Here is a 23,461-nt window from a genome sequence, read left to right on the forward strand (position 1 = left end):
CCTTGACCTTGTTAATTAGGTTCCCAGTCGAATTCGGATTGACTTTTAATGCCTCCATTTTGGTTGATGCTGTAATAATTTCTGAAAGCCGAGCTGCGCCAGTCCTGCCCGAATTCCCCACACCCGCTTCCCTTTCCTAGAGACCCCACCCTCCGCTCCCAGCCCTAACCACAAAAGGCTGCGCCGTTCCAGCCCCGGACGGAGCCTCGCCCCGCCCCAAACGTCGCAGTGCCGCAGGGAAAGGAGGCGGGCCCAGACTCGGGCGTGGGGTGGGAAAGAGCGGAGCTTCGTCCTTCCTCTCTCCGGCCAATCTGAGGAGTCCCCTAGACCGAGGAGGGAGGACCAGGGTGCGGAGACGCACGAAGTACTTTTCCCCTTCTTCTGCCACGTCCCAACCCTTGACGTGAGCCCACTCCCGAGGTTGCGATTGGATATGTGGATTTTTCAGCCCCGCTAGAAGCCTTTCAAGCCTATTGGTCGGTGCTGTCTTGGGGGCGGGGTTTGCGTGCCCGCCTCCTTCGCCTCTACCGCGGCGCGAGGGGCGGGGCTCGCCGCCGCCGCCGCCTCTGCTTCCGCCGCCGTCGCCGCCGCCGCCGCCGCCGCCGCCGCGGGCTCCGCCACCTGCCACTGCGCGTTAGGCGGGGGAGGAGTCGGAGGCGGAGAAGAAGGCGGTGGTGGCGGGTGGAGGATCGAGCGCTGTTCTCGCTCCGGAGCCGCTGCACAGTTCGGTGAGGGGATTTTTTTTTTTTTTAAATTTGGCTTGTTCTGATGGTGGTTATAGCAGGGTCGGGCGAGGAAATTGCTGCCTTTACCTCCTTCCTCTCTTAATTTCTGTCCGGAGGGAGCGGGGCCTATCTCTGGTCCGCTGCGCCGGCCATGGTGGGTGGGGTTGATAGCTGTTAAGAGGCCTCCGCGCCTCCTGGGCCCGGTCCAGCCGGGACCCGGCACCGCACTCGTGTCCCGGCGGATGACATCGGTTGGTATCGGAGGTCTCCACCGTCCGCTTTTCCTGCGGCCTCTTTTGCTGTCCTTGGTGCCTCGGCCAAGGACCCCGCTGCCTTTCTCCCCACACTAGCTCCTGAATGAGTTTCCCCTCGCTAACACCCCCCACCGCCTCCTCTGCCCACCTCCAGTCACCCCGCGTAGAGCTGGTCCCTCTTACGCCATAGGCCTGCGGCCCGATCTGCCGAGGAACCGTCCGCTGCCCTCGCTCTGCTGGCTGGGTTTGCATTTCTCCCGATCCTGCCCGAGGCCCAGGCACGCAGTCGCGCTTGGCCCGGTGGCAGCACCATTTCATCAATGCTGCTCCCCAGTAAAGATGTCAGGTCAGAGCACGCCTCTGGCAGAGTCAGCTTCAGTTGTGGCCTCCCAAAGATTGCTGCTGTACATCATTTTGCGCACATTCAAAATGGTGAGTTTAAAGCCTCTCAGACCAAGTTAAAGGAAAGGGGAGGAGAGAGTTTTGTTGCAGCCAGGAAGGAGAATCTGTGTAGGAGGTGCCCCTCTCCAGACATTATCTTTTTTATTTTTATTTTTTTTTATTTACATGCTCATCGACACTGCTGTGAATCTGCTGGTTCTGTGAAGTTCACGATTTTCACAAAAGGCCTAATATGTTGTTATTTTTATCATGAACTATTTGATCAGTTAAATTTTTTTTTAAGATGGCAGTCACTTCTGCTGAAGACTACGGACCATTTGAAGAGTATGTAAATAAAAGCATGAAGATAAAAGAAATAAACGTTTGAGCTATTTTTTTAGTTTTCAATTGTCTTATGAAACTCGTGTCTTTTTATATGCAACACCTTTAGTTTTTAAAAATTAAATGCAGACATGCAAACTTGATGTGAAATTCAGCAATATAGAAAAATAATGATTAGGTGAAATGTGAACATTTCATTTCTCAGTCCCATTTTACTGTGGAGAGTTAACAATTTACATTCATCTTTCTAAATGCACTTTTAAACACATATGCATACACATAAAGTTGTTTGGGAGGATGGTATACCAAACACATTGATATATATCACTTGCTTTCTTTACTTAATTATATATCTTGGACATCTTTACTTGTTACATATAGGCCTCCCTAATACTTTTTTAAAAGGCTGATACTAGTTCGAATAGGCTAGAATTTATTTAACGATATCTCTTACTGAAAGACATTTAAATTAATTAGTTTCTTTTTGCTGTCACAAATAATGCTTTTAAAGCCAACTTTAAAATTTATTGATGTTTTTAATTACAAACTTTAAATCTTTCTAACTTTTAAAAACACAGTACTGGAGAATATAAGGTTCTTCTACCCCTTCCTCTAGTTCTACCTTCAGAGTCAACTCTTCAGGAAACTTCCTCTGTATGTGATTATTTCTGGAGCATGGATTCCTAGAAATGGAATTGCTGGGTTAAAGAGTATGCATACTTTAAATTTGATAACCATTTCTTCCTCATTTTTCCCAAAGTTATTCATTATTTTTTTTTTGCATTTCTTCTCCAGGAGAACTTTAGACTCAACTTGTAAATTAAATAAAAAAATCTTTAAGTACCACAGTGTCATGGTTATTATTATTAAAAGTCTTGAAATCAGATAATGAGTCTCCAACATTATTCTTTTTCAGAATCATTTTGGCCATTTTACTAGTAGTTCTTTTGCTTTTCGATAAATATTTTTTAGAAGTGATAGGATTTCTACAAAAAGTGCCGAGGAGATTTTCATTTAGATTGTATTGAATATATTCATCAATTAGGAATTGACATCTCAATATGGAGTCTTCCAATTAATGAACACAAGATATCTTCATTTATTTAAATCTTGTTTGATTTCTTTCATCAGCATTTTGTAATTTCAGCATACAGGTGTATACTGAAAAAGAAAATCTCATTTTTGTTAAGATTTATACCCAGGTATTTCATTACTTCTGATACCAGTTAAAATTTAGTATGCAGTTGTTCATTGATAGTATATAGACATATGGTTGTTTTTTGTATACCTTGAATCTGGCAACCTTGCTAAATTCACTGAAATCTAGTAAGGGGTTTTTGTTGTTGTTGTTTCTTTGGCATTTTCCTATGTAAATAATGATGCCATTTGCAAACAAAGAACAGTTTTATTTCTTTGTTTTCACTGTCTGTGTACAACCTTCTTTCTTTTCCCCCCTTATTTCATTGGCTAGGGATTTCCAGTATGATATTAAACAGGAGTGGTGAGAGCAGATATTTTGTCTTGTTCCTGATCTTAAGAGGAAAACTTTTGTTCTTTAAGTATAATGGGCCTTTATCAATCAACTATATATAGTTACAGTAAGTGTAATAGGTCTTTTATAAAGTTAAGGATGTTCCCATTCTGTTCCTCGATTGCTTAGTTTTTATTATGAGTGGTCATTGAGTTCGCTCAAACTTTCTTGCTGTATTTATCGAGGTGATCATATGGTTTATCTTCTTCGGTCTGTTAATAAGATGAATTACATTGATTTGTTTTCAAATGTTGAATCAACCTTGCATTCTCTAGGTGTACTTCCCTTGGACATGATGTATTATCATTTTCATATATTAGTGGATTTAATTTGCTAATATTTTGTTGAATACTTTTTTGTATCTATATTCATGAAAGATGCTTTTTCATAATTTTTTGGTATCAGAATGATGCTGTCCTTATATAGTTGGAAAGTGTTTCTTGTATTTTCTGAAAAATTTTGGATAGGCTTAATACTTGTTTCATAAATGTTCATTAGAGTTTGCAAACCAACCCATCTGGGTCTAGAGTTTTCTTTATTGGACGGTTTTAAAGGATAAACTTAATTTGCTTTAATTGGTATAGGATGATTAGGGTTATCTGTTTTTGAAAGCTTCCAGTCTTTGACTATGTGAGTGACCCTTACTCACTATGTGAGCTTTAATAGTTTGCATCTTCCAAGGAATGTACCTAATTCATCTATTCATTGCCATAACATTTATTATCCTTTTAATGTCTATAGCATCTGTAGTGATGTCCTTTATTACATTACTGATATTGACAGTGTGTTCTTGCTTTTGTCTTTATGAGTATGTTTTCTGGTTTATCAAAAATGTTTTGTTTTTACAAAGATGCAGTTTTTTATTTTTATTGCTATTTAAAATACATTTTTACTATCATTGATTTCTGCTCTTTACTATTTCTTTTTGTATGCTTTGGGTTTAAATCTCTATTCTAATTTCTTAAAGTATAAGTTTAGGCTATTGACCTTCTTTTCCTTCTCAGCATTGCTTTAGATATTCTCACAAATTTTGCTATGTTGATACTAGAGGCCCGGTGCACGAAATTCATGCACAGGTGCAGTCCCTAGGCCTGGCCTGTGATTGAAGCATGAGTGTCTGGAGGGGAAGGGCAGGTCCCAGCTGACCTCTGGGCCCTGTGCAGCACCTGGGCCCCCATGCGCCCCCCTCCGCCTGAGTCATGTCACCTGAGTACCCACACAGAGATGTGGTGAGTGTGGCCGGATGCTGCGGGCCAGGGCGGCAGCGTGGACCTCTGGGCCACCCAGCGGCGCCACACGGAAGCTGGGTGGGCCGCGTGCTCTCTCCCGGCTGACTTCGTAGACCGGCTCCTGCGAACCCATGGGGAGCCCGATGAGCCTCTGCAGTCCTGGCGGTTGCGGCCGGCTCACCCGGAAGAGGCCGTGTGGGTGTGGGGCGGGCTCCTCGGGGGCGCCCGGCACTTGAGTGCGGGGGCTTCCCTGGTGCACGAGCCCTGGCGTCCCAGGGAAGGGTAGTAGGGGGAGTGAGAGCAAGCTTGGCAGACACCTCGCATTCTCACTGCACCTCCGTCCCCATCACCCCCGCCCCCAGGTAGCTGGCGAGAGGACGCAGCCCCCTCCCGGGTGCCATGGGAGGTTGGTCACCGCCACCCACCCCCAGTTCCCCGTCCCAGCCTGGGGCCTGGCCCCAATCAGGTGATCAGGGCCTGCTGGCTGCTGGTCACCGTCTGTGGGGTGATCAGTCGGGGCCAGGCCCCCTACCCAGCTCCCTCAGCACCTGGGAGCCAGGCGGCGGCCCTGCCCCTCACCGCTGCTGCTGGTCACCGTCTGCAGGGTGATCTTGGGCCCCCGCTTGCACTCACCTTGGCCTGGTGCTACCTGCTCACCTGTTCCACCATCCCGCCACGGTCTCACTCTTGTTGAGGCCCATCGGGGCCAGCAGTGCCTCCACTGCCACCTGCTGCCAGTGTCGCTGCTGACACCCGTCATGTTCCACACCGCCCCCTGGTGGTCAGCACACATCATAATGAGCAGTCGAACTCTCGGTCGAGGGGACAATTTGCATATTAGGCTTTTATTATATAGGATTTTCTAAGTTCTTATGTGATTTTTGCTTTGATTCATGGGTTATTTAGAATAGAAGCATATTATTTAATTTCCAAGTATTTGATGACTTTACCTATTCTTTCAGTAATTGATTTTTATGTTTAATTTTGTTATAAGCGAGTAATATAGAGTATATAATTTCTTTTAAACGCTTCGAAATGTTTTTTATGGCAGAATATGGTTAGACTTGGTAAATGTTCTGTGTGTATTTCCAAATATTGTGGATTGTGTTTTTGAGTGGAGTATTCTGTAAGTTCTATATTCCATATTAAATGTTAATTTCAATATTTTATATTAAATATGCTATAATTGTCATGTCAAGTTGATTGATGGTGCTTATTAGGTTGCCTATTTCCTTATAGAGATTCTACCCACTTGTTGATCACTATTGGAAAAGTTTGTCTCCAAATATAATTGTATGTTTATTTTTCCTTTTTATTCTAATAGGTTTTGCTTCATGTATTTTGAACCTGTGTTGTTAGGTGCATATATATTTAGGATTGTATATCTTTTTGAATTTACTCCTTTGTCTTATACTAGAGGTCCAGCGCATGAAATTGTGCACGGGGAGGGTCCCTAGGCCTAGCCTGCATCAGGGCCATCTTCCGCCCACTCGCCAGTCCCCAGTCCCGCCCCACCTTCACCCATCCCGGTTCTTGTTCACCATTCGGCGATCGGAGCCTGTGGACCAGGGGGTTGGGGGAGAGGGCCTGAGAGGTAGTCAGTGCACCTCATAGCGACTGGTCGAGCGGTCTTTCTGGTCGTTACGTCGTTATGGTCACTGGGCTTTTATTATATAGGATTCCTTTTTATCTCTAGTATTTCTTCTGCAGTCTACTTTATCTGAAATTAATATGCCCACTACACCTTTCTTTTGATTAGTTTTTGCATGATACATCCTTTGAATTTATGCCTTTATATTTAAAGTGGGTTTGCTGTAGACAACTCACTTTTTAAATCCATTCTGACAGTCTGGCTTTTTAGTTCAGTTGTTTACACCATTTATGTTTAATGTAATCATTTATGTAAATCTGCCATCTTACTAACTTTCTATTTAACCCATCTGCTTTATGATCTCTATTTTTGAGCTTATTTTTTCTTTATTTGCTCTTTACTAATATTTATTTTGCTTCTTTAAAAAAGTTATACTTATTTCTCTGTGATTTACATTATGCATCTTTAATTCCAGTCTGTATTCAAACAATGTAATACCACTTTTTTATATAGTGTCAGAGCCTTACAACAGTATATTTTCACTTTTTCTTTCCTATCTTTTGTACTATTATTGTCATACATTTTACTTTTACTTATGCCATAAATTCATGATATCTTGCTATTATGTTTGCTCTAGACCTGCACTGTCCAGTATGTTAGTCACTAGCCAGTGTGACTATCTCTATTGTAGTAGCCATTTTTCAAGTCTGAGTATCTACGTGTAGCTTTTAGCTTTAACATTGAACTGTGTAAGATATAGAATATTTATGTCTCACAAAGTTCTATCAGACAGTGCTACTGTACACAGTTCTGTTTTGAAGTGACTAAAAATAAGAAAAAATATTTTACATTTACCTTCAATTTAATTATTTTTAGAGTTCTTCAGATCTTTGTAGAATCAAGTGTCTGTTCTTTTTGCCTGAAGAACTTTATTTCACATTTCTTGCATTTCAGATCTACTGATAACAAAGTTTATTGGATTGACTTAAAATGCTTTATTTTACCTTTTCTTTTGAAAGATTATTTTGTTTGGTACAGAATTCATGTTCACAGTGTTTTTCTCATACATAACACTTTAAGGATGACACTATATACTCTTTGACTTGCATTGTTTCTGGTAAGTTAGTTGTAATTCTTCTCTCCATTAAATGTTCCCCTTGGTTTTTATAGTAGGTTGAATATGATTTGTCATGTGTGTATATGTTTTCAGTATTTATCCTGATTTTTGTGGTTCACCACTGAGCTTCCAGCATTCAGGAAAGATGCCTTTTTTAATTTCTAGGGGAACTATTAAAAGAATGACACTAGCCCGGCCAGTGTGGCTTAATGGTTGAGCATTGACCTATGGTCATGGGTCAGTTCCCGCTTGGTCAGGGGGCACATACCTGGTTTTTGGGCTTGATCCCCAGTGGGAGGCGTGCTGGAGGCAGCCAATCATTGATTCTCTTTCATCATTGATGGTTCTATCTCTCCCTCTCCGTTCCTCTCTGAAATCAATAAAAATATGTTAAAAAGAAAAAAGAATGGCACTAAAAGGTATATCAAATAAGCTAGTAGATGAAATAAAATGGAATCATACCAAAGAAGTCAAGAAAGGAAGAATAAAGGAACAAATAATGGATAAGAAAAATGAAAGTAATAGTAAGATGATACTTAAACTCATCTATATTGGCAATTATGTTAAGTTTAAATAAATTAAATGCTTCAGTGAAAATACAAATATTGTTAGGCTTTATAAATAAGTGAGATCCACACTTATCCACAAAAGTGTACTGCTGAAATACATTTTTTTCTCTTTATAATCATCCCCATTTCTAGAAAAGGTAACCATAGTGAGATTAATTTGCATGCAATGTTAAGCCTAGTGAAAATAAATTTGGCTTGGCTATTCATGTAAGTGCAGAAAGAATACTGACTGACAATATAGGCTCTTTTAAGTCTGCTTTGTTGGAACTTTTCATAAAGAATCTCAGATTGGATTTTCAAAAGCTTCTCGGGGCTAGGAAGGCAAGCTAAGGACTTGTTCAATTGTGTCCTGTTACAAAGAGAACAGATTTTTATTGAATTTATGCAAATACATATATTGTCAGGAAAAATAGGAATATTTAATAAGAGTTTCTGAATTCTGGAGGGATCAGGTAGAGAGCAAAAGGTACATTTTTCAACTTCTGTTACAAAGGTACACTTTATCAAATTCCTCTAAGTTTATAGATGGTATAAAAGAGAGGCAAAAGGAGTCCTTAATCTGAAACAAAACATTAAAGAACTAGCAATGTTTTAAATGGTCATAAAAATTATAATCATCTTTATTGTTTTATTCAGTGCTATGTAATTCTTGTTTTGCTTCATCGTGGGTTAGCAGCTTTATGAATAAATCAGTTTTCCATTAAAAAATTCTTACCCTCCATTCATGGTTATGATTTTAGTTATTGGAAATCTTTACTTTAGAGTAACTTGTCAGGCTCTTTTTCATGAATTTCTTTGAAGATGGGGCGCTTTTGCAGGAACAAGTTTGCAAAAGCATCAAAGTGAAACAGTAACTGTCTGTAAATGAGAAAATACTTGAAAATGGCCATGGTTAGAGATCTTGTAAGAGTTCACACATACATCTACACACACTCACACTCAGAAATTATTCAATTGGCTTAGTTATCCATTTAACCAAAGTGACAAAAGATTTCAAAGACAAATACAGAAAGTTACATAGTTGTAAAAGAGTTTTGTTCTTTTAAGAGAAAAGACAGTGATTTTTCTCAGTAATCAGACTTGATAAAAACATTATGAAGGCCAGGAAATATTTTCATAAGACACAGAATCTTTGTTTCCAATGCAGATTACATTGAAAGTTAAATAGAACTACAACCCTTTGTTTTTGTTTTTAATTTCTCATTAAGAGCAGGCCAATAATCTAAAAACACATGATCATATCAGTAGACGCAGAAAAAGCATTCAACAAAATCCAACACCCATTTTTGATAAAAACTCTCAGCAAAGTGGGGATAGAGGGAGCATATCTCAACACGATAAAGGCCATATGTGACAAATCCACAGCCAACATCATACTCAATGGGCAAAAACTAAAACAATCTCTCCTAAGCAGGAATAAGACAGGGATGCCCATTTTCACCACTCCTGTTCGACATAGTACTGGAAGTGCTAGCCACAGTGATCAGACAAGAAGAAGAAATAAAAGGCACCCAAATTGGAAGAAAAGAAGTAAAATTGTCATTATTCGCAGATGACATGATATTGTACATAGAAAACCTCAAAGACTCCATCAAAAAACTACTAGACTTAAAAACAAAACAAAACACCCGTTCTTTCACCAGAGGAAACCAAATTCTAATTTTGCATCAGGATACTTTGGATATTAAAACTCTCCCTTGTCTTTAAGTTTAAATAAATAGATTCTAGTCTTAACATTACTACACATAAAATTCCTTTCTCAAAATTCATTTTCTACAAACTTGCAAGTCTCTTTATCCATTCAGCTATTGCCCTACCAGTAACAGTAGTTTTACTTTAGGACAAAATTTTCTTTTTTTCCTTTACAAAACATAACAAAACATGTCCATATTTTTCCTTATCCAAAAACACATTCTATTTTCTTTTCCTACTTTTCATATACATTTATTTTTCTTTCATCATTATTTCTGGTAGTTTTAATTACATATTAATTAGTTTATTAATTAGATTTTTTTAACCCCTAAGCTAGTGGAAAATAAGTGAGCAATTGTGGGCTGGAAAATTTGTAAATACATTTTATAATTACTAGAAGTATATTCTTCCTCATAGTAAAAGTCTCATATTGGTACAAAACATGTTTATTCATAGACCCAAATGTCTTCTGTAAAAAAACCTAAAAACCATAAGTAGATAAACTTATGTTTAGCATTTAATATTTATCTTGGAAATGCTTTAGATATAAATGAATATCCATTATTTGGTTTAACTTAGTATAAACTTTTATTTGTTTAACCAATGTACTTGCTTTTAATAATTATGCTTGGTTTAGATATTAAAGAACTATTGATCATCTTAAGTTATTTTTCTTATTGACAAATTTTAAAGATATACCTGCTTTTATTAAGCCAAGAAATGTAGACTAACCTTTTTTTTTAATTTTAATCAAAGAGTATCTTAGATCATGTGAACTTAAACAATTGGGCTGCCCAGCCATTATAGCTTAGTGGTTGAGCACCAACCTATGAATCAGGAGGTCACAGTTCCATTCCCAGTCAGGGCGCATGCCTGGGTTGCAGGTTTGATCTCCAGTAGGGGGTGTGCAAGAGGTAGCCCATCAATGATTCTCTCTCAACATTGATGTTTCTCTCTCTCTCTCTTCTCTCCCTTCCTCTCTGAAATCAATTTAAAAATTTTTTGGTTAATTTCTATAATTCTGAGAGAATAGTGTGTACATATGTGTGTATATATATATATATATATATATATATATATATTTATATATACACACACACACACACACACACACACATACACACTCACACACACACTCACACTCACACTCTCTTAGTTTTTTAAAGACAAACTGAACTTTTTACAAATTCATTTTGGCAATACCATTGCCAAAATGGCAATACAATTTAGAGATAGAAAAATATTATCTATAACATACAGACATAAACATATAGGAAGACATAACAAGAGATCTTAGAGTTTTGTTTAAAATGTTTATCCATGTATCATGTATAAAACTCAAAAGTAGGGGGATATAGATTATGTTTCTGGCAGATGAACTAAGTTAAGGTTACTTGCTCAGATGGCCGGTGTTTTACTGAAGACTTTTTATTTGCATACTGTGAGGATCCTTTAGAACTGTTTTTAGATTGATTAGAAGCTTTTATTCAAAGAATGCATTTCATTGTTTCATTGTGGTTTGGAATCCTCTCTTTTAAGGATGCTCCTTAAGGTGGACCTATCTAAGTTAAAGGTTCTCCAGAGTGGCCACTACAATTTCAAAAGTTCACTCATTTTCCAAAAGGCACAAGATTCTGGTCCATCGACCAGATAGAACTCATCTTTGCCTTTAGATAAGTCAGAGAGTTCAAAACACAAAGAGAAGGGAGTTTGGAATCAAGAGAGACTTAGTCTCAAACTCCAGTATTGGTGAGAAAGCAGTGAGCTCAGTGGCGTCTGTGGGTTACCAGCACCTGTTTGCTTATCTGATACCTTGGAGTCACTGGAGGACTTTGGATCCCACTTCTGATGCCATGCACTGTCAAAAGTTCAGAAATAACAGAAGTAAAACCAATGAATTACTGAAGTAGTAGTAATCAGTAAAGTTTATTATATACACACCAAAAAGAAATTTGTAAACCAGGAGCATTCAAACCAAAACATGGATTTAGGCTCGGGGTATATTGTTACAAAGCAGGTTATGTAGCGAGAAAGTTATTGGTTACAATACAGATGCTCCTTGACTTATGATTAGATTACATCCTGATAAATCCACCGTAAGTTCAAAATAACATAAGTGGAAAATGCATTTAATACACCTAGCCTACCAAACATCATTGCTTAACCTAGCCTATCTTAAATGTGCTCAGAACACTTCCATTAGCCTACAGTTATGCAAAATCGTCTAACAAAGCCTATTGTTGAATATATCATGTCATTTATTGAATGCAGTATCCCCAAGAAATGCAACAGAGTACATTGTAAAATATTGGTTGTTTACCTGGTGATCATGTGTCCGACTGGGAGCTGCAACTCTCTGCCCCTGCCCAGCATCACAAGAGAGTATCATATAGCTAGCCTCGGAAAGGATCAAAATTTGAAGTGAAGTTTCTACTGAGTTCATATTGCTTTCACCCATCATAAAGTTGATAAATTGTAAGTCAAAGCATTGTAAGTCAGGGCTATCATAAGCAAAAAATGACCCAGGTCAATTTAGCCTGATAAAACAAGCTAAATTAAGCTTTGTTAGTATGACTACACTGGTTTTTGTCTGTTCAGGGAATATTCAAGTCTGATCTCTATTTTTTATTTTAACACAACCAAAATAATGTGAAATAAAATTAGAAAAGTACATTTAGAATAGCATCAAAATATGTAAGATACCTAAAAATAAATCTAATGAAAGTTGGGCAGAATTTTTTACACTGAAAATTACAAAGCAGTGCTAAGAGACATTTTAAAATACTTAAATAAATGGAGAAATATTCCATCTTTATGTAGTAGGAAACTCAGTATTGCTAAAATATCAATTTTCCCCAAATTGAGCTATAGTGTCAGTAGAAATCCCAGAATTTTTTATTGGTTAAATGGATTCCGAAGTTTATATCAAAATGTAAATGTCTCAGATGTCAAGACTTGTTATGAAGTAATATTAATTAAGACATTGTGTATTAGAGCAGCCGTTTTCAACCTGTGTGCAGTGGCACACTGATGTGCCACAATAATTTTTAAAACATGCAATAACTGACTAGTCAGGGGCATTGACCTCTTCCTATAGACCTCACATATCTAGTTTCTTGGTTTATGACAAAAGCTTCACTGAAGTTAAGAGAAAGCATTTATTTTTAATTAACTATTAGGTAAACTGGATATCTTTATAAAAAAAGAACATATATTTAAAAGTTCATTTGAGTTAGAGAATATATCTAGATGTATAAGCTAAAATTATCCAGCTTCTAGAAGAAAATCAAAGAGAATATCTTGACTTTGGAGTAGGCAAAAATTTGTTAGAGCACAAAATTAATAAGTTAGAATACATAATATTAAGAATTTATATTCATCAATACACCATTGAGAAAGAGAGAAAGCAAGCAATATACCGGTACTGCAAGAATTTATTCATAATAAATAAATCTTGTGAAGGACTTGTATAAGTAACTATTACAAATCAAAAAGGAAAAGGTACAAACAACCCAATTTTTAAAATATGCAAAAAGTGAGCATATTTTAAAGGAAGATATCACAAAGGAAGATGTCTAAGAGGCCAATATGCATAGGTAAAGGTGCTCTACATTATTACTTATCAGGGAAATGTCACAATGCAGAACCATCACACCCCTACCAGAATGGCCCAAATTAGAGACTGACAATACAAGTGTTGCCAAGGATGTGAAACAACTGGTGCTCTTCTATTTTGCTGGTGGGAATGTAAATTGTTTCAGCCATTTTGGAAAACTAGCAGTAGCTGTTATAGCTAAACATAGCTCTATACTGTGAGTCCAGATTGTATGTACCCAGAAAGGTAAAACATTAAAACCATCTACAAGGATGTATCTGTAGCAGTGAACCTCAGAAATACTTTGTTGAGCAAAAGTAGGTAGACACAAATGAATTTATACTGTATGATTCTACTTATATGAAGTTTAAAATAGAAAAAAATAATTTGGGGTAATAGAAGCCAGGAAAGTGGTTGCCTCTGCGTTGGTAGGAGTTAATTACTTAGAAGGGGCAAATGAAAATCTTCTGAAGTGATGGTAGTGTTTAATATTTTGAACTAGGTGGTATTTATTCATATGTATATGTGTGTAAAAATTAAAAATTAATTGAACTACAATGTGTGCTTAAGAGTTTTGTACTTCATTGTTGTAAACAACTAATTCTTCAACAAATGAGTGCAAAGAAAAGGAAATATTTTAAAAGTTTTACCATGAAAATTTCCAAACAAATTTCTAGAGTACAAAAACTCCGAATACACATCATCTTGTTTCAACATTATGCCTTTTTTTTAATCTTCCAATCCCCTCCACACTCATATATGCCTTTTTTTATAGTTAGCACACATTTAACTGTCTCAATATCAGATATTTAATTTATTCTGAGCACATTTTTTTACTTTTACTATTAAATGTAATTGCAACATTGAATTTTTCTATTTTCCTATACCTTTGTTTTTTGTTTTCCTGGCTTAGATGTGGAAGTAAATCTCTGCTGCTGCTTTATTCTGCACTAATTTGACTCAAAGGAGGGTGGGCCCTTTTTATTTGTGCTACATCTGAATTGGATATTTTTTTTATCTAAATGAAAGAAATTTGAGGAATATTCTTCATCTTCTTTTTTTAATGGATTGGGACTTTATTTTTTATCTCAATTATTTTTAACTACCCTTAAACTTTTTTTCTTCCCTAGCCAATTTTATCTCCATTAAACCATAGAAAATGTTTATTGTTATATTGTGTTGGGTATATGCTCATTCAATTCTTTCTTTACAGATTTATCTCTGTAGGTAGATTTTTTAAAGCAGTATTTTATAACATTTTTTAAACAGCATAACTTAAAAACATTTGGTGAGATAAAAGCTTCACCATAACAAATTGGAAATACATTTTTTGGATATTTTTGTATAAACTTTGGGGATTATCCAAATATCTGTTCCTGATTACATATATTTTATGTTTCACATATGTTTTTAATGTAATTTTCACTATATCAATGCTGAGTTTATTGTTCCTCTTTTATAATAGTTTACGCAAGTTTTCAGAGAAGAATAGTATTTAAACAAGGTTAGCTTTTTATCAGAATACCTCTGGGTGTTACCAGAGATAGCAAACCCATTTCATCTCAGAAGGTTAACATTTGTACTTTAAATTTTCTCTCTCTGATTTAATTATAATTTTTACAGTTGTCTGACTGAAGAATTTGGTAGTCATATTCTGTAAGTTTTCTTGTGTAGCAGTCTATAACTTAAAAATCTAGTGATTGACACTTTCTGTAATTAATTTTAGTAATATGCCCAGTTGTTTATAGTTACGTATAGGAATATTATCACTTCAGCCCTTATTGTATATCTACTAATTACATCTACTTGATTATTTTGTAGTTGTGTATATGTACAAGCAACCACTTGTGCTTGTGGCTAGAAGATATGAAAAGTCTAGAGGTAGATTAAAAAGTATGTAAAAGTGAGAAGAATTTAAGTACATGCTTAAATTGTTATTCAAAATAGATGCTTTATTAATCTCTTGGAATATTTACTTTGCCTTAGCAACTGAAAATAGAGAGATGAAATAATGTTTGTAGGTTAAGTTGAAGTATAATTGGTTCCAAAATATATATATGAAAGTTTTCTAGTAGCATTTGTCATTGTTACAAACTCATTTTGTCATGAAGTTTATGTTTCTGAATTTATAGCTCAAATGTAATAATTATCAAAATTTTGTGACAAAAGAATTCTTTTACTAAAAGGAAATGTAGGCTAGATAATTATAGAAGTTTGTTTTAAAAGGAATTTTGAGAAACATTTTTAGGATATTTCGAGACACGTAAAGCTAAATATTGGAGAATATAATGGGCTTATGAGAGTAATCAAGACTTTCCCTTTTAAATAGAAGGATCAAATTGTATTGTTTCTCAACTAACTTACCTTTTCTAGAAAAGACCTTTTTAAAATTGTTTTATTTGTTTGGGTACCTGAAACCTATATAATTTTATTAACCAATGTCACCCCATTAAATTCAATAACAATTTTTTAAAATTATGCATTCATATGATTCTAGAAAAGATACTTAAAAGGTGAGTTATTTCTAGTCAATTTACTGAATTGGAAAAATATTTGCAACTCAGTGGTATGTGGTAAGGGTTTAATATCCAAAATGTATAAAGAATTTTATAACCCAATATAACAAAAAAAAATCAGATTTGAAAGTGGGCAGAGGATATGACTAGACATCTTTTCAAAGAAGATATACAGATGGCCAACAGGTAAATGAAAAGATGCTCAACATTACTAATCGTCAGGGAAATGCAAATGAAAGCACAATGAGATATCAACTCACACCTGTTAGAATGGTTATTATGAAATAGACAAGAAGTAACAAGTGTTGGGGAGGATGTGGAGAAAAGAGAACCCTTGTGTACTATTGGTAGAAATGTAAATTGGTACAGCCACTATAGGAAACATTATGTAAGTTCCTCAGAAAATTGGGAAGATAATTACCATATGACCCAGCAATTACAATTTGGGGTATGTATCTGTAGAAAACAAAAACATTTAACTTGAAAAGACCCACTATGTTCATTGCTGGAAACAACCTATGTGTCCATCAATGGATGAATGGATAAAGATGATGTTGTATCAAGTTAAGGAATCCCAAAGGGTTGCTGTCATCCAACCAGAAGTACAGAAGGATTCTTCCCTAGAGCCTTTGGGGAGAGCACTGCCCTACCGACATCTTGATTTTGGATTTTTAGTCTCCAGAACTATGAGAAAATAAATTATTTTAAACTGCCCTTCCTCCCTCCAATAAGATCTTCTTCGGGAAAAAAAAAAGTGATTTTACATACACACACACACACACACACACACACACACACAAAATGGGTGAAGGGGTTCAAAAGGCACTAACTTTCAGTTATAAAATAAGTCCTGGGGATATAATATACAGCATGGTAGTTAATAATACTTTATTGCATATTTGAAAGTTGCTGAGAAAATAGGTCTTAAAACTTCTTATCACAGGAAAAAAATGTGTAACTCTATGGTGATGGGAATGAACTAGACTTAATTGTGATTGTTTTGCAATATATAAAAATATTGAATCATTATGTTGAATGCTTAAAACTAATATAATGTTATATGTCCATTATACCTCACCTTTTTTTTAAAAAAAAGAGAGAATTATTTCTGGTTCCCAGCAAATGGGCCCCTTTCAGTTGAAACTATCTCCCTCTGTGTAAAGCTTCATTTGAATCAGGTAGATTTAAATTCTAAAAGTAAGTGTCCCTGATTCAGTAGTTATTTAATGAGTGTCTACTAGGTGATGAGTGTCTACTAGGTGATAGACTAGTGTCTACTAGGATAGGTGGAGTATAAGTGCTAAGCAGTTCTGACAGTCCCAACAAGCAACAGACCAGTATAATTCCTTTTCTTTTTTTAATATATTTTTATTGATTTCAGAGAGGGAGAGTGAGAGAGCTAGAAACATCAATGATGAGAGAATCATTGATTGGATTGGCTGTCTCCTGCATGGCATCTACTGGCGATCGAGCCCGCAACCTGGGCCTGTGCCCTTGACTGGAATCAAACCAGGGACCCTTCAGTCCACAGGCCAATGCTCTATCCACTGAGCCAAACTGGCTAGGGCTGGTGTAATTCCTTTTGATGCTGTCAACCACAACATGGCACTTTGCATGCTGAGAACTAGAGCTTTTAAAGTGAGAAATATACTTTCATGAGATGGTATTAGAAAATCTTGTTCTAGTAATAGGTGGAACTATAGGAAAATCCAGTGTCTAAGAACATGTAATTTTCATTATTTGTATTTATTATCTGTTGCAAGATAATGCATTAAGCTGCAATAGACTTAACGGCTCAGAACATTTATTATCTCGTAGTGGGTGTGTCAGAAATTCAGGAGCAACCTGGCTGGGTGGTTTTGTCTCAAGGTCTTTCATAAGGTTTTCACTCAAGATTTAGACCAGGAGTACAGTCATCTGACGACTTGATTGTGGCTGAAGCAACTGCTTCCTAGCTGGTTCGTAACATGGCTATTGCCAGAGGACCTCAATTCCAATTACTCATATGGACCTTTCCATAGAACTACTTGAGTGATCTCATGATGTAGCAGCTGTTTTCCCTCAGAGAAAGAGAGCCAAGGGAGAGAAAACGGAGGAAGCCACAATGCCTTTTGTCCCCTAATTTTTTAGATCCTGAACTGTCACTTCTATCACATTATCTTCATTAGAAACAAGTTACTAAGTACAGATCACAGTTTAAGGGGAGCAAATTAGGCTCTGCTTTTTTGAAGGGTGAAATATTAAAGAATTTGTGGGTATGTTTTAAAACCACCACATTATTCTAATAGAGTTTTGGTGATGCTTTTGGGGATCAGGAATATTTTGTTCATTGTTGTATCCTCAGCACTGCAAATAGTGCCCTGAAACATGTCAGAATAAAGCCTTATTCCAAAGAAAAGGCTTTAGGTAAAATACTCATGAACTTAAGTCCATGGTTACCCTTTAAGATTGCCATTTATTGTACTGTAAATGTATAAAGATTCTAGTTAAGATTTTTTTTCTTATTGAAACAATATTAATTAGAGCTTTTATTTTTGCCAGTATGATTTTTTAGATATATTTTCACCCTTTATCTATTGCTAACAGTCTCACTCAGTTCAGATAGAGCAGCAGTCGCCAACCTTTAGGACCTCACAGACCACCAGTGGTCCGGACCACTGGTTGGCGACCGCTGAGATAGAGGATTACAATTTGTTGCTAAATTTATAATTTACTAAGAGGCCTGGTGCACGGATTCATGCATGGGTGGGGTCCCTCAGCCTGGCCTGCGCCCTCTCGCAACCTGGTACCCCTCAGGGGATGTTGTACTGCCGGCCTGCAGGGATGGCAGTCCGACATCCCCCGAGGGGTGTAGCAGTACGGAAGCAGCAGGCGGCCTGGGAGGAACCCGAGCCGGGGCAGGGCACCTTGCAGCTCCCACTCCCCACTGCGCCGGCCGCCGCTGCCTGCTGCCCGCTGCCCACTGCCACCACTGCTTGCTGCCACCGCAGTTGTGCTCGCCAGCCATGAGCCCGGCTCCTGGCTGAGTGGCACTCCCTCTGTGGGAGCACACTGACCACCAGGGGCAGCTCCTGCATTGAGTTTCTGCCCCCTGGTGGTCAGTGCATGTCATAGTGACCAGTCATTCTGGTCAACCGATCATAACAGTTGCTTAGGGCTTTTAATATATATATATATAGATATGGGGAAAATGTATCTGTATACTCTATGTATGTTAATAGATATTCATGGCTAGACAGATAACATACAGTGAAATTCATTTACAGAACTATTGTCTTCTAATAAATGTGAGTTGGTGATAGGAAGTTAGCAATAGCTCAAATGTTTAAATCAGGTGTTTAAATAAAAAATTAAGTCCTTATCAAACTTTGAAAAGAGCACAGATTGAAATAGTAAATAAGTGTATTAATTTCAAAACTGCAGAAGGTCTTTTTATATTCTTACATGGTAAACTTTGTTTTTTCTAATTTAGACTAGGTTCCTATTTGGGATTAAAATATCTGAATGATCAGTTGACTAATGTAAAGCATAAGTATATCATTATTTACACACATTAATTTTTAATTGTCATAAGCCATTATACAGTACTTATCATACATTATACATTGTATACTAGTACATTATACATTAATTACCTAAGCCTAAGTTTGTATTTTAGGTTTAACTTTTTTAATAAACCAGGGCTAAAAGAACAATATAGTGCTTGATGGAGAAGCAAAGATAACATAGTGTACTAGAGTCCCAAATAATTTGGACACATACCCCAGTCAGCACTTCTCCAAATATATTTGCTTATTATAAATTGTGTGTGTTGTTATTATTGTCAATCTTAAGGATGAAATATACTTACAGCAAGATTTTTCAAGAGGAGATGTAAAACTGTTTTCAAATGGCCATCTTATAGTTATACTACTGGCCCAGTGCACATTGAAAGGGAATTAATTAGAAGAAGTATTTTAATATCGCTATTTACCCTTTCTCTGTAATAGAAGTGTCAACCAAATTCACCATCGACAATGATAGATTGAAACACGCGTGCGATTGGCGCCAGCGAGAGCTTTATATGTATCGCGCATGCGCAAGTCAACTTAGCCTTTCGTGTATATATAGAATAAACTTGCTTAAATAGACCTGCTTCCTGATTTAGGTAAACTTTTTCCAGCCCAGTGAAGCACCCCAACTTCTTTTTCAGGTAATTGTCAGCAACACAGCAGTAAATAGCAATATGAAGCACATTATTATTGTAGATCACGCAGGGAGAACAAAGGGTAAAATATTTAACTGCAGCAGTGTTTGACTATATTCTATGCAGTGAAAAAACCTGAAGTCATTTTCAAGGTCCACCATTTCTTACTTCTTTTCAGTTGGGTCAAGTTTCTAAACTTTATAAATCTCCGTTTTCCGGCTAATGAAAAGAAAATAGGATTCCATCGAGTTTCCTATCTACCTACTGCAGGACTTCTGTGAGGATCAAATGAGATGAAGCATGGGAAAACGCTTCACAGACATTTGGTTAAAGTGTAAAATGTTTGGAGACTAGTTGCTAGGGAGAGGAAGCCGGGCATTGCTATGAGACATCATTACCCGGAGTCCACAGCAACCGTTTCTGGGCTGGGCTGGGCTGTGGGCTGCATTTTGCGCCACGGGGTCTCGGCAACGTTGGCTGCGATTTGGTAGGCCTTTGCTCCGGGGTGGTGGCAGGGCCTATGTCCCACTTGGGGGAAGCCGAGAGTTGCTTTGTCGGTGCTAGGTCCACGGTGCCATTTCTTTGTAAATGGCCAGTGCGCATTACCGCAGCTCCTGCATTGAGCATCTGCCCCCTGGTGGTCAGTGCGCATCATATCGACCAGTCGGACTTTCGGAGGGATGCTTAGCATATTAGCCTTTTATATATATAGATGAGGTTTTTTGATTAACTTGTCTAATCAGATTAATTTTTTTTGGTTATATGGCTAACACATATTGTTATATGGTTAGTTTTGTGCTTGTATTGTTATTTTGTTTAATATATTGTTTCTTTGTAGGAATCTTCTGCAGCTTATTAATTGTGTGAGTAAAAACTAAGTCACATCCAAAATTCCGTTGAACTGGGCACACAAAAACTTCCATATATGTCACAGTTTACTGAAAAAGAGCCAGCAGGTAAGCAGGGTGTCTCTGTCAATTTCTCTACATTGAGGACTTATATTTTTCCCTCCAGATACCTCAGTGTCATACATGACATGTGATTATGGTCCTACTTAAGGCCAGTTTTCCTCCATATGTTAAATATTTATAAAGCTGCATTTCTAATTTTTTATATTCCTTTCACATACCCTTGTCTTCAATTGTACTTTCCACTTTGGAGACTCTTTCTTTGGAGTTATTGTTAAGGGCACGGGTTCTGGAGTCATATGATTGTATTATAGAGCAAACTAAATACTTAATTTTAACCTTAATTTTTTTTATCTTTAAAATAAACTACAGTATTTACCTCATTAGGTTGTTGAGGGGATTAAATAACATAATGTAATACTTGCTATTGTATTTTATAAGTACATGTTTGTTTTTCTTTCATGCTTGGAAGCAATTATACTTCTTATTTTAATGCAATAAAAATATGTAACTGTCGTATTTATTGACTTCCATATACTGTGGGATAATATTTTGTTTAGTTCCTGCATTGTATACATAAAATCGAATTGACTAAGTAAACTTATACTTAATACATATAAAATAATGTCATATTTAGTAAAAGATGCTACTGTTTACTACTATATATTTCTCAATCATCATAACTTAGTATTCAAGTTATTCAAATGTTGGTGGTTTTTCTTACCATAATGTATACCAATGGTAATTTTGAAAGATGGGGTAGCATGTATTTGACTTGGCTCATCATTATCATCTTTTAGAGAATTTTACCTGGCCCTAACTTTTTGGACTTATTTTTTGTGGGTCCAGTTGGTTCTTTATGGTATTATAGATACCGTTTAAAGAAGTTACCTATCACCTTTGACAGGAATGTATTCCTCGTGATGTAATTGAAACCATCATCATATCATGTGCTAGTAATGAAATAAACAGATATGTATTGAGCACTTATATGTAAGGTACTTTACTGAGATAATTTGGAGAATCATTTTACAATCCTTAATGAGCTTTTGTACTATAGTAGTTTGGTAGGTTACATTATAAAAGTCTTAAACACCTTAAAGGAACCAAACTTTAAAAGATATTTTTGTGGGTAAAGAGGCCACATAACTTTTATAACGTAATACATATTAATAAGGTACTACTTGAGAAAATGAGAACTGCTTGCATATTAAAATATTGGTTGATTATTTTATTTTTACTTTGTTTTATTTTCTAAATCTATATTGAGAGGGCATTATTCTATAAGCATTAAGATTTCAATATAAGTAATTTTTAGAAATTGTTGACACTCTTGAATTGCTTACTAGTAAATAAATGAAATTTAATTTACCAAAAAAATAAATAAATAAGGTACACTTGATGTTTAATAGCATATGATTTGGCAAATAGCATATATGTTCAAACAGTACCCCCACCAGTCACCAGTATGAAAGTCATTGCTGTGACTCTTATTTTTAACTCTGTTTTTCAGCAATGGATCAAGAATCCAACAAGGCTGCCTGGCCCAAACCAGCGGGAGGATATCAGACAATCACAGGCAGGAGATACGGAAGAAGACATGCCTATGTCAGTTTTAAACCTTGTATGACAAGGCATGAAAGAAGCTTAGGTCGAGCTGGTGATGACTATGAAGTGTTGGAACTAGATGATGTTCCAAAGGAAAATTCCTCAGGTATGTACCACAGAATTGTTTAAAAACTATTAATAAGCCTGAAGGAATTAATCTTGTGATATTTAAAATTGTGAGTGGGTTTTATGTGTGTCTGTGAGTAAAAATGCTGTACATTTCTATGAAGAAATTCTATTCTGAAATTTTTAATTAATTTAAATTTTTATTGAATTAATACTAATATTTAAACATAGAAGAAAAATAGAATGTGGCCAATTATTAAAATATAACTACACTGTCATATCAGTGATTACATTGTCACATCCTTCAACCAGAGGAAATCATGTTTTAATCAAATACATTTTTAAAATGTTAACTGAGTATATTTTTCCCTGCATATTAAGTTTAAATTTTGTTTTTTAAAATTGTCTCTTAAATCAATGTAGCTTGGCTCACTTGATTTTTTAAAAAATCATTTTATAAAATATAAATGCCAAGTAATTCTTAGTCAATTAAAATTTCTTAACCATTCAGTGGTTTGAAAAGTATTTTGCAGATATTCATGTATTAAAATATATGATTTTGGACTACAATGCCATCTTTCTCTTGTTCTGAACAAACTTGATAATTCTAGATTATTTTTATTGTCATCTATAATAATAAAAGCATAATATGCTAATTAGATCACCTTCTGGATGAAGCCAGGGCTGTGAGGGAAGCCTGGGTCCTGAGTGCCAGAGGGAAGTCGGTGCCGGCAGCCGGGCGAAGGAAGGACTACTCTTGCATGAATATTGTGCATCGGGTCTCTAGTCCTACCTAATAAAAGAGTAATATGCAAATTAACCCTAACTCTGCTACACCCACAAGCCACGTCCACAAGCCAGTCAGGAGCAAATATGCAAATAAACCCAACCAAGATGGCTACAGCCACACAGAGCAGGAGGGAGGCTTGGGTTTCCCCAGCAATGGAGGAAGCCAAGCTTTCCATGTGCAGTTGCAGGCCTAAGCCTCCACTCAAGGCTACAAAGTTTCAATTATCGAAGGTAAACAAATCCAAATAGAAATGGCGGCAGCCACTGAGCTGGAAAGAGTGGGAGGCTTGGGTTTCCCCCAGCAATGGAGGAAGCAAAGCTTCTGCAGCCCTGGCTGGCCTAGGCCTCCGCTCCAGGCTACA

General features: G+C 36.8%; 1 protein-coding gene across 1 annotated transcript in view; it reads left to right on the forward strand.

The window, feature by feature from the left end:
* Positions 1-426: 426 nt before the first annotated feature.
* Positions 427-23,461, forward strand: part of PJA2 (praja ring finger ubiquitin ligase 2) — a 73,285-nt gene continuing 50,250 nt past the window's right edge. The window contains exons 1-3 of the mRNA XM_079793374.1: positions 427-728; positions 20,567-20,684; positions 22,150-22,350. Coding sequence (XP_079649500.1) covers positions 20,654-20,684; positions 22,150-22,350 — 232 coding nt within the window. The 5' untranslated portion in view covers positions 427-728; positions 20,567-20,653. The remainder of the gene's footprint in view (positions 729-20,566; positions 20,685-22,149; positions 22,351-23,461) is intronic.

The sequence above is a fragment of the Cnephaeus nilssonii genome, assembly GCF_951640355.1.
Source record: "Cnephaeus nilssonii genome assembly, chromosome: 2".
Classification (NCBI taxonomy): Eukaryota; Metazoa; Chordata; class Mammalia; order Chiroptera; family Vespertilionidae; genus Cnephaeus; species Cnephaeus nilssonii.